The sequence below is a fragment of the Tachypleus tridentatus genome, chromosome 12, assembly GCF_004210375.1.
Source record: "Tachypleus tridentatus isolate NWPU-2018 chromosome 12, ASM421037v1, whole genome shotgun sequence".
Lineage (NCBI taxonomy): Eukaryota > Metazoa > Arthropoda > Merostomata > Xiphosura > Limulidae > Tachypleus > Tachypleus tridentatus.
The window spans coordinates 9,042,965-9,056,821 of record NC_134836.1 but is presented as its reverse complement, the minus strand read 5'-3'; the positions used below and the strand labels follow the sequence as shown (position 1 = coordinate 9,056,821).

At 33.0% G+C, this 13,857-nt stretch overlaps 1 protein-coding gene across 1 annotated transcript in view; it reads right to left on the bottom strand.

Annotated features, from left to right (window-relative positions):
* Positions 1-518: 518 nt before the first annotated feature.
* Positions 519-13,857, bottom strand: part of LOC143234932 (voltage-gated delayed rectifier potassium channel KCNH8-like) — a 131,578-nt gene continuing 118,239 nt past the window's right edge. The window contains exons 12-15 of the mRNA XM_076472626.1: positions 11,704-11,924; positions 8,878-9,068; positions 5,452-5,579; positions 519-4,177 (exon numbers count right to left, since the gene is read on the bottom strand). Of these exons, the coding sequence (XP_076328741.1) occupies positions 3,504-4,177; positions 5,452-5,579; positions 8,878-9,068; positions 11,704-11,924 (1,214 nt within the window). The 3' untranslated portion in view covers positions 519-3,503. The remainder of the gene's footprint in view (positions 4,178-5,451; positions 5,580-8,877; positions 9,069-11,703; positions 11,925-13,857) is intronic.

The following is a 13,857-nucleotide window of genomic DNA, read 5'->3' as shown; positions in this document are numbered from 1 at the left end:
CTTTATTTAGTATTTGAGTGTTTTCTATGGTTATGTTATGTTTATTTGACTTGTAGTGTTCGAAAACGTGTGAAGGTGACTTTTTATGTTCTTTGAATCTCGTTTCCATTTTTCTACTTGTTTCTCCAATATAGAAGTCGTGGCAACAACTTAAACCCAAAATAAACCAATACAAATGAACACCTTTATATCTATATTAAAAATAATATAATAAATAATATAAAATTATATATTCAAACATCTAACACCGCCCTCTACATTCCGATACTCAGTTACACAACCCCTTTCAAATATGTAGTCAGCTTCCGGTCAGTTACCTCTTTCTTTCTTTGTGAACCTGACGATGACCGAAGAAGGTCGAAACGTTGTTCGCTCCTCTATGTAAAATCGTAAAATATTTTCTCAACCCAAACGAGCCGCTTCTACATATATATAATATAAAGTTTTAGATAAATTATGAATTACTTTTTGAGTATAAAAATTACAATATAGAAATAGCGGTCAGGAAATCAATTCAATGTACGATGCGGTCTATACCAAATTTTATTTTAATATAATACATCCGGGACATTTTCACAGAAAACCCTTGTATAGTACGATACAAAAAATAAGCAAGGTCACGTTTGAACTGCCAGAACAGTTTTATTTAACTCATTTCAAGTCATTTTATTTCTGTTCAATGATAAAGGAAGGATATCGGATATTATGAAAATATCCTATGAATATCATAACTTTCAAGATGCTTATCACATCCTTTCTTTAGCCTAAAACTCGCTACGTTCCATTAGAAAAACGTGCATATGATGAAAAAAAAAACACATGCATGGTGAGTTAATAGATGTTAAAACTGAAAGAATTCTCCCATTTTTCTTAAAAACTTCTTTTTTAGATCTGTAAATTTAAAACTGTCTTGTTTCAAATATTCAAATATTCGCTCAAAACTAGGGGTACTTCCACTAGTCATTCCTAATTTTAAGCTAGTCAATATCACCACCGTCAATTTTTGGACGACTTTAATCTAATAATGGACGTAATTGTTACTCCTATAACACACCCACGACTTAAACTGTGGAGCACAATTATGCGGCAACGGAACGTGAGCAATAAACTTTAAGATTCCTAGTCCGAGTATGATAGTCACTGGGTTACGTCCAGCCCAGAAATAAAGTAAACTTCCGACAGAAAATAATACATTGCCAGCTTATTTTCCAAATTACATGCATTATTCTTACTCTAAAAGTGTTGCTCTGAACAATGTGAGCCCAGCATATTCAGGTGGTTAGGGTGCTTGACTCTCTGTCTGAGGGTTGTGGGTTGGAGTGCCCGTCCAATCAAACATGCTCGTTCTTTCAGCCGTCGGAGCGTTATAATGTGACGGTAAGTCCCACTATTCTGAAGAGTTGACGGTGGGTGGTAATGACTAGCTGTCTTCTCTCGAGTCTTACATTGCTAAATTAGGGACAGCTATCTCAGATAGCCTTCGTGTAGCTTTGTACAAAATTCCAAACAAAACTGAAATTGCTGACCATTTAACCTTCGTTTGTTCATAAAAACAGTATTAGCCAGAATATGAGATGCCTTAACTCATATTATTAGTGATAAAAAGAAAGAAATGTCTTTTATTCACTGTTAGTTATACCATTAAGTAGTAGTAACTAGTTGTATATGACAAAATAGTCCGTGTACTGGTTTTGTTCAACCTGTTCCATGCTCCTCCTCAATCATTTCGATATTTGCTCCCTCTTGTTTTATTTAAACTACTTAATACGATCTTAAAAACACAATAACGATAATTAAACCGAGTTTGTTTGATTATTTGTAACTAAGGCTAACTGCAGCCCGACGTGGTCAAATGGTTAGGTTGTTTGACTCGTACTCTAGGGGTAGCGGGTTTGAATCCCCGTCACACCAAACATGCTCGCCCTTTCAGCCGTGGGGGCGTTATAATGTTACGGTCTATCCCATTATTCGTTAGCAAAAGAGTAGCCCAAGAGTTGGCGGTAGGTGGTGATGCCTAGGTTACTTCACTTTAGTCTTTCACTGTTAAATTATGGACGGCTAAAGCAGGTAGCCTTCGTGTAGCTTTGCGTGAAACTGAAAAAAATAAACAAACAAGTCTGGAAATTTGTAAACAAACAACTGATATAGCCTACTGTTCATGTCCAGCAGGCGCTCCCCCACTCCTAGTCTCCGCGAATATAAGACAAGTTGGGTTTTCAGGATCTCCGTTAGAAGAAAAATAAAGCTTACACTCGTGTTCAGTATTTACTATTCATTGTTATTTGCTGTTATTGACCTTATCGTCTTGATCATTCGATATTAAAAAAATCATATTTAGTTTAATTATCCCAACAATAAAGTTACACTTTAAACACACGTGTCCTCGTTGGCAGCCTGCATACACTCCGTTTAATCGAAACTATCCAGACAGACCTGTTCTTCAAGACTATATAATAGGGAGACGGATTACCTGACACCTGTGATAACGGTTTTCATTATGTACAGATATAGCCGTTCCTAATATTTGACCCACTGGTTAGACGTAAGTCAGCAGCACTCGCTATCATAAGGGTTTAGGACTAACTGCCACTCTTATAATTGATCGGTAAGCATTAAGGAGCTGAATAGCGTGGATCCTGGACTTTCAGATCCGTGCTCGAGCCAGGTAACTGCACATAGCTCTTTCATGTTAATGTGTTTGTTTGTAGTTAAGTACAGAGCTACACAATGGGCTATCTGTGTTTGCCCACCAAGGGCATCAAAACCAGATTTTCAACCTTATAATCTTGCCACTGGGGGAGTATTAATACGCATAAGCTAATACGTTTATATATTACACTTATAGTCGACATATTACATTAACGAAAACTCACTTCATGTGATCAGTCCAACAAGTTTAATTCTTTAAAAATTCCTTTCAATGTTTTCAAGAAAATTTTAATATTATTCAAGTTCTTTCATTGTCACCTTATGTCATACTCTGAAACAAATAATGACAAGACTTGATGTTTACAAGTGCGTGTGCGGTAACAGACTTTTTTCAATAGTATATATACTTTTTCTGAAATCGTGTACTACACAATTGACACATTATACCACTCTTCACTTATAAATGATTTGTTTTCTTATAGAGATAATATGATTGGTCACATGAGGATTTAATTGAAAAAAAAATTTATATTGGAAGAGTATAACTAACATGAAACTCCGAGTTAGATAACGAATCATAAGATGAAAACACGACCAAGTTCATTTCCCTCTAATGCTGAACTGATTCTTATTTTATATCAGTTAATGAATCCTATAACACGTTAGTACGTACACGTTTTATGTCCAAACTTTCGTATCCGAATTTATAAAATGTAATTTGTAAATTATATTAATTTTGAACTTCATTCGAGACTTCAGAAAAAGCTGAGAGCTCTAATACCTATGTTTCTCAAACGAATTTTATGTATCTTTCGGGCAGACATCTGACAGTTCTTTTAATAAGGTACTGACAATTAGTAAAAGCTCTCTTTCTTTAGTGGTACTGTCTCGTCCACATACTCCCCGTAATCTTGGTTGTAATTGTTGGTTATCATTGAAAATAACTGTGGGTTTGTAGATGGTAGGGACTCGGGAGTCTCGCTCTCCGACGAAGTAATTAGACAAGGAGAAATCGGATCTCGAGGTGAAACACCGCTGCCCATGAGGAACGAACTCTTCAGAACACTGTCGTCTGATATACTTTCGTAGTCTTCTTTCTCTGTTGTCGTATTATTTCCAATGATGAACCTGACTCGTTCGTCGTTTGATGAAGATGATGAATATCCAGAATTGGCAGGCGGAGAGTTGTAATCACTGATCTTCTCCAACAGACTATGCAACAGATGCTGATCTGTTTGAGTACCACAACTGTTTCTGTTTCTTGATGTCTGGGAAGGCTCTACCAAAAACAACCCTATTGGTTGGCTGGAACTTCGAACTGGTGTGGCGCTAGTATACATGTTCTGAAAAATACTACACGACTGACTTAGAGAACACAGTTGTTGCAAGAGCGTGAGTGTGGTTCGTACATCCTGACTAAGCGTTTCTACATCGTGTGTCAGTATTGACACACGTGTGTCCAATCGCTCAACACTGTTTCTTGTTACTTCCATCTCATCTCGTAGCTGAAACAACTCTAGTGATCGCCCTAATGCACGAAATAAAAAAATTACAAAAAAGTAAATAAATAAATCAGTTGAACACGAGAGCATAAACTCTGCTAAGAACGTGTCAGTGCCTTCAGTTTTACAGCTCTTTAAATAAGATAATGGCATGTACAGACTAGCACATCCCATTTCACTTACGTTGCATAATATATCCTTTTCTTCTCAATATCACGTGTGCATGGTGTTATAATAATAATTACCTGAAAATTAATCATCAGGTTATTATTATATATCACAGACCTCTTATTTAAAACAATCAAGAGAAGCATACAAGAATGATGTTGGTCATCCATGTTTAAGAGTCATTTTAATAACAGTAGGACTAAACAACAAATTAAAGAGTAATTTAAATAATTCAAATCGAAATCTAACAATCCTTTGAAACTTCTTACTTCTATATAGATATAATTTTGTCTACTTTGATAAACATATTTACAGTGATTTGTTTATTAATACTTCATCTTCAGTATTTTTCTTTTTTTTTAATTTTCCCTGGAATATTTTTTGGACTAATTTGTTCGGAATACTTCATAAAACAATCGACAGTTTCTACCTATGTTATTTCGAATAATACTAGCAAATATCAAGGTTTATAAGTCTGAAACGGATAGTGCATAAAACTAATTAGCATAGAAATCTTAATATAATATTCCAATGAAACTATCTATAAGTTGCACACATAATTATTATCAAGCCCCTAACGTGTTTTCAGTAATAACGATGCATGAAGTATAAACCATATTTTTTATGACCTTACTAAAAGTGTCCCCATAAACAATGGAAGAGATGAAATGCTTTATTGACAGTAATCTAAGAGAGACAAAATACTTAATAATTTAACAAATAAAGGACTTCCCTGCTGTCACTCAAAATTATTTCACTAGCTTCCACAGTTTATTACTGTTTACTTGTTATTCAACCCCGAAAGACGGAGGTCGAACATTTGACCACGTTTGGGTTTCTTCTTTTGTAAATTGTACATAGTGTTTGACGTTAAGTGATATTTTTAGTATCACTAGCAAGGTCAATAAAATTTTGTCGTGGCTAGAAATGAATTTCTTACAAATTATGCCATCAAATTTATAGTTCACTTTGATGAGAAACATCTTTAACGATTGCATATCTATATAATATTAATAAGTTTACTTCTAAAAAAAAACAACCAAAACAGGCTGTATCAATGACTATTAAGTGTTCCGAAGACCTCTATCATACCTTTGTAATTTAACACTAAAAGTTTTACCTGAAGTCTTACCAAGATTAGGGTGAGTGGCTGCAGACCGCAGATTTTCATTTCGATAACCCTGCCATCCAACAATTGATCGACGCAGGTGAGAAGTAGAAGATTCACTACCGTTAAGTTTGCTTTCGCTGTTATCTTCACTAGAAGCAAATGAATAATTTATGAATACGATCTTAAAAACAATCGATCTTAACAATTCGATTCAAGTACAGAGATAAATTATAAACCATTATAGACATGAACTGAATTTTGGCTTAGCTAGACTTTTATGAAATATTTTAGAAATATCGATGGAGGTGCGGATACAGGACTTTTTTGAAGGGAGGGTTCAGCCTGTAAAAGACCTCACATATAAGAACAATATCTTTGTGATTTTTGAAATGTATATTTGTTATTTCATAATCTGAAACGGGCACAGGAGTGTTTCAGAGGATATTCACTGGTTCTTTCAATAGCCAACGTAGAAAATACACGTTTTTATAACATATTGTTTTAAATTCCCACTTGTTGCTTATTTCTAGTTATTGTTGTTTTTAATTTTCGCGCAAAGCTACACGAGGGCTATCTGCGCTAGCCGTCCCTAATTTAGTAAAGACTAGAGGGAAGGCAGCTAGTCATCACCACCCACCATCAACTCTTGTGCTACTCTTTTAGCAACGAACAGTGAGTTTGACTGACAATATAACGTCCTCATGTCTAAAACTGCGAATATGTTTGGCGTGACGGGGATTCAAACCCTCGACCCTCAGATTGCGAGTCGTATGCTTTAACCACCTGGCCATAGCAGGGCCTTCCACTTATTATCCTACTATATGCTTTACTTTTTTAGAGTTGTGCTTGATGATTTCAGGTATAAGATCCTGACAATAACTAATTCTTATGTAATAGGGCATCTGATGTGTGAATAAGAACAATCTTGAAACAATGCTTATCGGGATTTGGATATTTATCATATGCAAATTACACATTCACATAATCGCACACAACTTTAGAAAATGCACATTTTTTAAATGTAAATATATCGCATAGAAATAACATATATTTTTTAAATATTAGACATATATTTCGCTTCACAAAATATCACACAAAATTAGGCCAACAATGGTAACAATTCATGTTCTGCACCATTTTGGTCTGTATACATACCTAAGTCAAATGGTTCATTTTAATGATGAAATATTTTACATTTTCCATTAAATGAGAGTGTGGTCTTAATAGAAACATCTGAGTCCAACATCTTCATTTTGTTTCAATATTTTTGGTAAAATGATGCTAAAGAAAAAGTATTTTAGGTGTGTTTTTTCATATTCAATTAATCAGTTTAGAATACGAGATAATTCACACACATAAAATATAATGTCCTAAAACTTATACACTTTACCTAGCTTTTTAACTAGCATAGAAATGGCTTACAATTATTCCCACATCTGATCAAGTTGAGCCCAAACAGCGAAGTTTGAAGAAAACAACGTTCAACTGCCTAAATTACTAATCAACTATGCCAGACGTTTAGACCCTATAGTTGCCAGTTTAGTGAATGTTTTCCTTTTATTGGTTGAAAATAACATAATAACAATCGAGAGAGAAAATTTATGATACGGTTTTGAAGTAGGATGCACAGTGTAAAGCATTTGACAGTACTTTATCACTAATATCTCACACGGCTTTATTATTGATATCTTACAGGACATTACTGATATCTTAAAGTACTTTATTACTAATATCTCACACTACTTTATTTGATTTGGTTTGTTTTATGTATTATCCATACCTTTTACCATTTCACTCCTTTATTCCGTAAACAACCATTTTACAAGTAATAAATTAAGTAATTTAACAGATGTTTTGCCGTTGGTTTAATGTGCAATAAAACTACCTCTTTACCGATTAATATTTTATACACAGAATAATTTATCATCGAGGGACCAGGCGTTTTGCAATATCTTTAAAAAACAAACTTATTTTTCATGCAAGTTTAATAAGTAATTTTTCCTTCTTTCCAAAAAAAAAGAAAGAAGAAAAGCAGCTCTGCTAGTGCTCCGAAATTGAGATGGTATTCATTTAAAACAATCGATTATAATCATATGTCTTGTGTCGAGATACAATTATGTGCTTTTTAGATATGGTGTTGAGATGGTATTCATTTAAAACAATCGATTATAATCATATGTCTTGTGTCGAGATACAATTATGTGCTTTTTAGATATGGTGTTGAGATGGTATTCATTTAAAACAATCGATTATAATCATATGTCTTGTGTCGAGATACAATTATGTGCTTTTAGATATGGTGTTGAGATGGTATTCATTTAAAACAATCGATTATAATCATATGTCTTGTGTCGAGATACAATTATGTGCTTTTAGATATGGTGTTGAGATGGTATTCATTTAAAACAATCGATTATAATCATATGTCTTGTGTCGAGATACAATTATGTGCTTTTTAGATATGGTGTTGAGATGGTATTCATTTAAAACAATCGATTATAATCATATGTCTTGTGTCGAGATACAATTATGTGCTTTTTAGATATGGTGTTGAGATGGTATTCATTTAAAACAATCGATTATAATCATATGTCTTGTGTCGAGATACAATTATGTGCTTTTTAGATATGGTGTTGAGATGGTATTCATTTAAAACAATCGATTATAATCATATGTCTTGTGTCGAGATACAATTATGTGCTTTTAGATATGGTGTTGAGATGGTATTCATTTAAAACAATCGATTATAATCATATGTCTTGTGTCGAGATACAATTATGTGCTTTTAGATATGGTGTTGAGATGGTATTCATTTAAAACAATCGATTATAATCATATGTCTTGTGTCGAGATACAATTATGTGCTTTTTTAGATATGGTGTTGAGATGGTATTCATTTAAAACAATCGATTATAATCATATGTCTTGTGTCGAGATACAATTATGTGCTTTTAGATATGGTGTTGAGATGGTATTCATTTAAAACAATCGATTATAATCATATGTCTTGTGTCGAGATACAATTATGTGCTTTTAGATATGGTGTTGAGATGGTATTCATTTAAAACAATCGATTATAATCATATGTCTTGTGTCGAGATACAATTATGTGCTTTTAGATATGGTGTTGAGATGGTATTCATTTAAAACAATCGATTATAATCATATGTCTTGTGTCGAGATACAATTATGTGCTTTTAGATATGGTGTTGAGATGGTATTCATTTAAAACAATCGATTATAATCATATGTCTTGTGTCGAGATACAATTATGTGCTTTTTAGATATGGTGTTGAGATGGTATTCATTTAAAACAATCGATTATAATCATATGTCTTGTGTCGAGATACAATTATGTGCTTTTTAGATATGGTGTTGAAGTTCTTAATATGAAAGACTGATTTTGTCGTTAGAAAAAGCTGGTTTGTTTGCTCAGAAACAACTTACCCTAACACGACAAAACGATTTGTCCCCTTAACTGAAGATGTAACTAATGGAACTGGGGACATCAGAGGTGAAGCTGCTGCCGTATCAGCGCTGTCATCATCAATTTCATCGTCCTCAGATATGGACTGAAGTATAAGAGGCTGAATCCGTTGTTGTCTTCTTGCTGTTTGTAAAGAAACACGCTTGAATATCTCTAAATCAATAACCACTTATACAATATTATTAGAGTATAATTATTTAATATTTGTATGAATTTTTACTCAAAACTACAGAAAGTATTATCTACTCTTGGCCGTCTTTATCTTTGAAAATATGGACCAGAGGGAAATAACTCACCGCTAACTCTTGAGCTACTTTTGATTAAGCTAACAGTGAGACTCGATTATCACACTTAAGAGTGCGTCCATAGACTCAACTGCGGAACGCGTTTTTCGACAACTGGTCGAGAAATTTTCTCATTCACAATATGAGCATGCTAACCAGTAGGCTACTCTCGACTCTAATTATTTACTGAAATTTCAAAACATCAGTAAAATGGATATTAGAAGATTATTAGGTAGATGAATGATTCTCTATTCCGAATCATTTTGTGGCTCAATATTTCAAGTACAATAAAGTGAATTTATACGATCCTCAGTTCATCTTTTTTCACTCTTTTATTTAAGCACGAAGCCACCCAGTAACTGTGTTGTATCTACCAGTAACTGTGTTGTATCTATCAGTAACTGTGCTGTATCTACCAGTAACTGTGCTGTATCTACCAGTAACTGTGCTGTATCTATCAGTAACTGTGCTGTATCTACCAGTAACTGTGTTGTATCTACCAGTAACTGTGTTGTATCTACCAGTAACTGTGTTGTATCTACTAGTAACTGTGTTGTATCTACTAGTAACTGTGCTGTATCTACCAGTAACTGTGTTGTATCTACCAGTAACTGTGTTGTATCTACCAGTAACTGTTTTGTATCTAACAGTAACTGTGTTGTATCTACCAGTAACTGTGTTGTATCTACCAGTAACTGTTTTGTATCTACCAGTAACTGTGCTGTATCTATCAGTAACTGTGTTGTATCTACCAGTAATTGTTTTCTATCTACCAGTAACTGTGTTGTATCTACCAGTAACTGTTTTGTATCTATCAGTAACTGTGTTGTATCTATCAGTAACTGTGTTGTATCTACCAGTAACTGTTTTGTATCTACCAGTAACTGTTTTGTATCTACCAGTAACTGTTTTGTATCTACCAGTAACTGTGTTGTATGTACCAGTAACTGTTTTGTATCTACCAGTAACTGTTTTGTATCTACCAGTAACTGTGTTGTATCTACCAGTAACTGTTTTGTATCTACCAGTAACTGTGCTGTATCTATCAGTAACTGTGTTGTATCTACCAGTAACTGTTGTATCTACCAGTAACTGTGTTGTATCTACCAGTAACTGTGCTGTATCTACCAGTAACTGTGTTGTATCTACCAGTAACTGTTTTGTATCTACCAGTAACTGTGCTGTATCTACCAGTAACTGTGTTGTATCTACCAGTAACTGTGTTGTATCTACCAGTAACTGTGTTGTATCTACCAGTAACTGTGTTGTATCTACCAGTAACTGTTTTGTATCTACCAGTAACTGTGCTGTATCTATCAGTAACTGTGTTGTATCTACCAGTAACTGTTTTGTATCTACCAGTAACTGTGCTGTATCTATCAGTAACTGTTTTGTATCTACCAGTAACTGTGCTGTATCTACCACAGGTATTGAAACCCGCTGTTTAGTGTCACAATCCTTCAGACTTACTGCTGTACCAATGGGGGTTATTGTTCACTCAAGTGATGACACAAACAGCATTTCTACCACTACTATGTTTGTCATATTCCAGTTGACAGTCAATGTGTTAGATACGATGTTGCTGACATATTATTATCTAGTAAGGGAGAAACTATCTATTATTTTTTCTTCTTCCAAACACTTTTAAATCGACCATCATTCCTTCATTTCTCGGAAGATTGATTTAAAACTTGGCAGAGATATATAGTTAACTATTTGTTTACTTTCACTCATAAGTTTTTAGAACTATTAATGTGATTTTCTCCCGCCGCGGTTGTAGTTACTTGATCTGCTCGTGAAAGAAGAAAGATGTCTGATTCGGTAATTCCTATGAATGATAGGAAAATTAATTTGAACAAGATGTAAATAATTTGTAATACACAAATTACTGACAATGTATTATTAATCCTTATCCTTATAATCTATTGTTACAATTTACAAACAAATTATAGTAATTTCAATTCAGTGACTTAGATGAATTTGTAAATTTTATCGTAACAGTCTGATAATTAGATTGGTGATATAAATAACTGTGTCTCTGTTATCTCCAACGCCTGATGAGCCTTGGTATTGGGAGAAATAACGCGTATGCTTTAGATATGGTAGATATAGTCTAAATGATACAGTACTTTACTTTCACTCGTGAGTTTTAGAATAGTTAGAATCTGCTTTAAAACTAGTTAATAATAATATGTATTCTATCACTTAATTTTTGTGATGTGAGATGTAAGTCCTGCACAATGGAGCCGTACGCGCATTACAAATTGACAGTCGCGTGATATTTTTCGGTCGGACAAGAGTAGCCCAAGAGTTGGTGGTGGGTGCTATTTACTAGCTGCCTTCCCTCTAGTCTGTCAATTCAACATTAGGTACAGCTATCCGCATAGCCCTTTAAGTAGCTATGTACAAAATATCTCAATCCAAGAAATATACTTTTTATGTGATCGCAAGCTTAAACTTAATCTGAACAAGAACATTCAATAAACAGAGACAATAATATACCTCATTCTCGTAGCCTTCCCTGAGGTTAAAAGTGAGATCGTGTAAGATATCATGACAGAACGATTCAGCAAATTCTGGGTAAAGTTTGAGGACTTCCATCAAGCCAGGCATATAAATGCATTTTAAATCGCAATAGGTTAAGGCCTTTACGTCACTACTGGATTTAATAACTGTTTCACTTAGGTTGACTGCGATGTCTGATCCAACAAGATCTCCTTTACCTGTATCCATAAAAATACATAGGTGATGTATAATATCATTCTATCCTTATTTGGAAACTGTTATAACAATTGCCCAAGCATTTATAAATAACCAATACAGTACCGCAATATATTTTTTAACGATTAATACAATACAACAATACACTTCATAAGTAATCAGTATAGTATCGCAATACACTTTTAAACGACCAATATAGGACAATAATACACTTAGAGGACCAATATGGTGTAACTAAACACTTTTTAACGATATTTTTACATTACCTTAATACACTTTTAAACAAGAAATATTTTGAACGACCAATAAAGTATCACAATATACTTTAAATGCCCAATACAGTACCACTACATATTTTTAACAACCAATATAGTGCCACAATAAATTTTTTAAACTATCAAAATAATACCACATTAAACTTTTAAACATGTAATACCACAGTATAATTTTCAATGACTATTACATCACAATATAATTTATAATGAAAATACAGTATTGCAATATAATTTTAAATGACCAATAAAGTACGGTAATATACTTTCGAATGACCAATATAGTACTAAACACATTTTTAAACAACAAATATACTACCACAATATACTTTTAAACAACTAGTATAATAATAAATACAGTACCAAAATATACTTTTAAAGGACAACTATAGTACAACAATACACTTTTAAACTACCAAAATATAGCACCACAATAGACATTTAAATGAACAATTGACACAGTGCCGTAATATACCTTTTAATAGATCAATACATTTCCACAATATGCTTTTAACAACCAATATAGAACCACAATACACATCTTATATGACTAATGTAGTATTACAATACACTTTTTAAATACTTATATAATAACATAAAACATTTTCAAACGACTAATACAGTAGCACAACACTTTTTAATCGAGCAATATACTATTACAATATATATTTGAAGAACTAATGCAGTACCATAATATACTTTCTGAACAACCAATACCCAATATACTTTTAAAATGACTAATACAGTACAATAACCCGATTAAACAATTAATTTTGTACCATAATACATATTCAAACGACTAATACAAAAACACTATATACTTTTAACCGACCAATACACTACTAGAGTATACTTTTTAAACAACGAATATAGTATCAGAGTACATTTTTAAACGAAGAATATAGTACCACAATACATTATTTTAATGACCAATATAGTACCACAATATACTTTTTAAATGATCAATATAAGACCACAATACAGTTTTATAATGTCCATTATGGTACAAAATTACATTTCTCAAACAAGCAATACACTACCATAATATACTTTTTAAACAACGAAAGGGGTACCAAAATATACTCTGAAAAAACAAATGTAGCACCACAATATAATTTTTTCATGACCAATGTATTACCACAAATCACTTTAATAGGTCAATACAGTACCGTAATAAACTTTTTAATCGACCAATATTATAGTAAAAACCCTTTTTAAACGATCAATACAGTACACAGTAGACTTTTAAAAAGATTAGCAAAGTACCACGATGCACTTCTTAAATGACCACTATAAAAACACAATACAGTTTTATAATATCCAATATGGTACCACAATATATCTTTAACAAACAATATAGTACCTCAATCCATTTTTTAAATGACCAGCGTAGTACTGAAACATACTTTTAAGTGATCACTATAGTACCACAATGCAACTTTTAACAACCAATATAACATAAGACCACAAGTAACTTCTTAATACGATTAATATAATACCACAATACATTTTCTAACGAGTAATACACTAGTGCAATACACGTTTTAATCGACCAATATATTACCATAATACACTTTTTAAACGACTAATATACTAATACAGTATACATTTTATACTACTAATATAGTATCGCAATACATTTATAAATGACAAATAAAATACC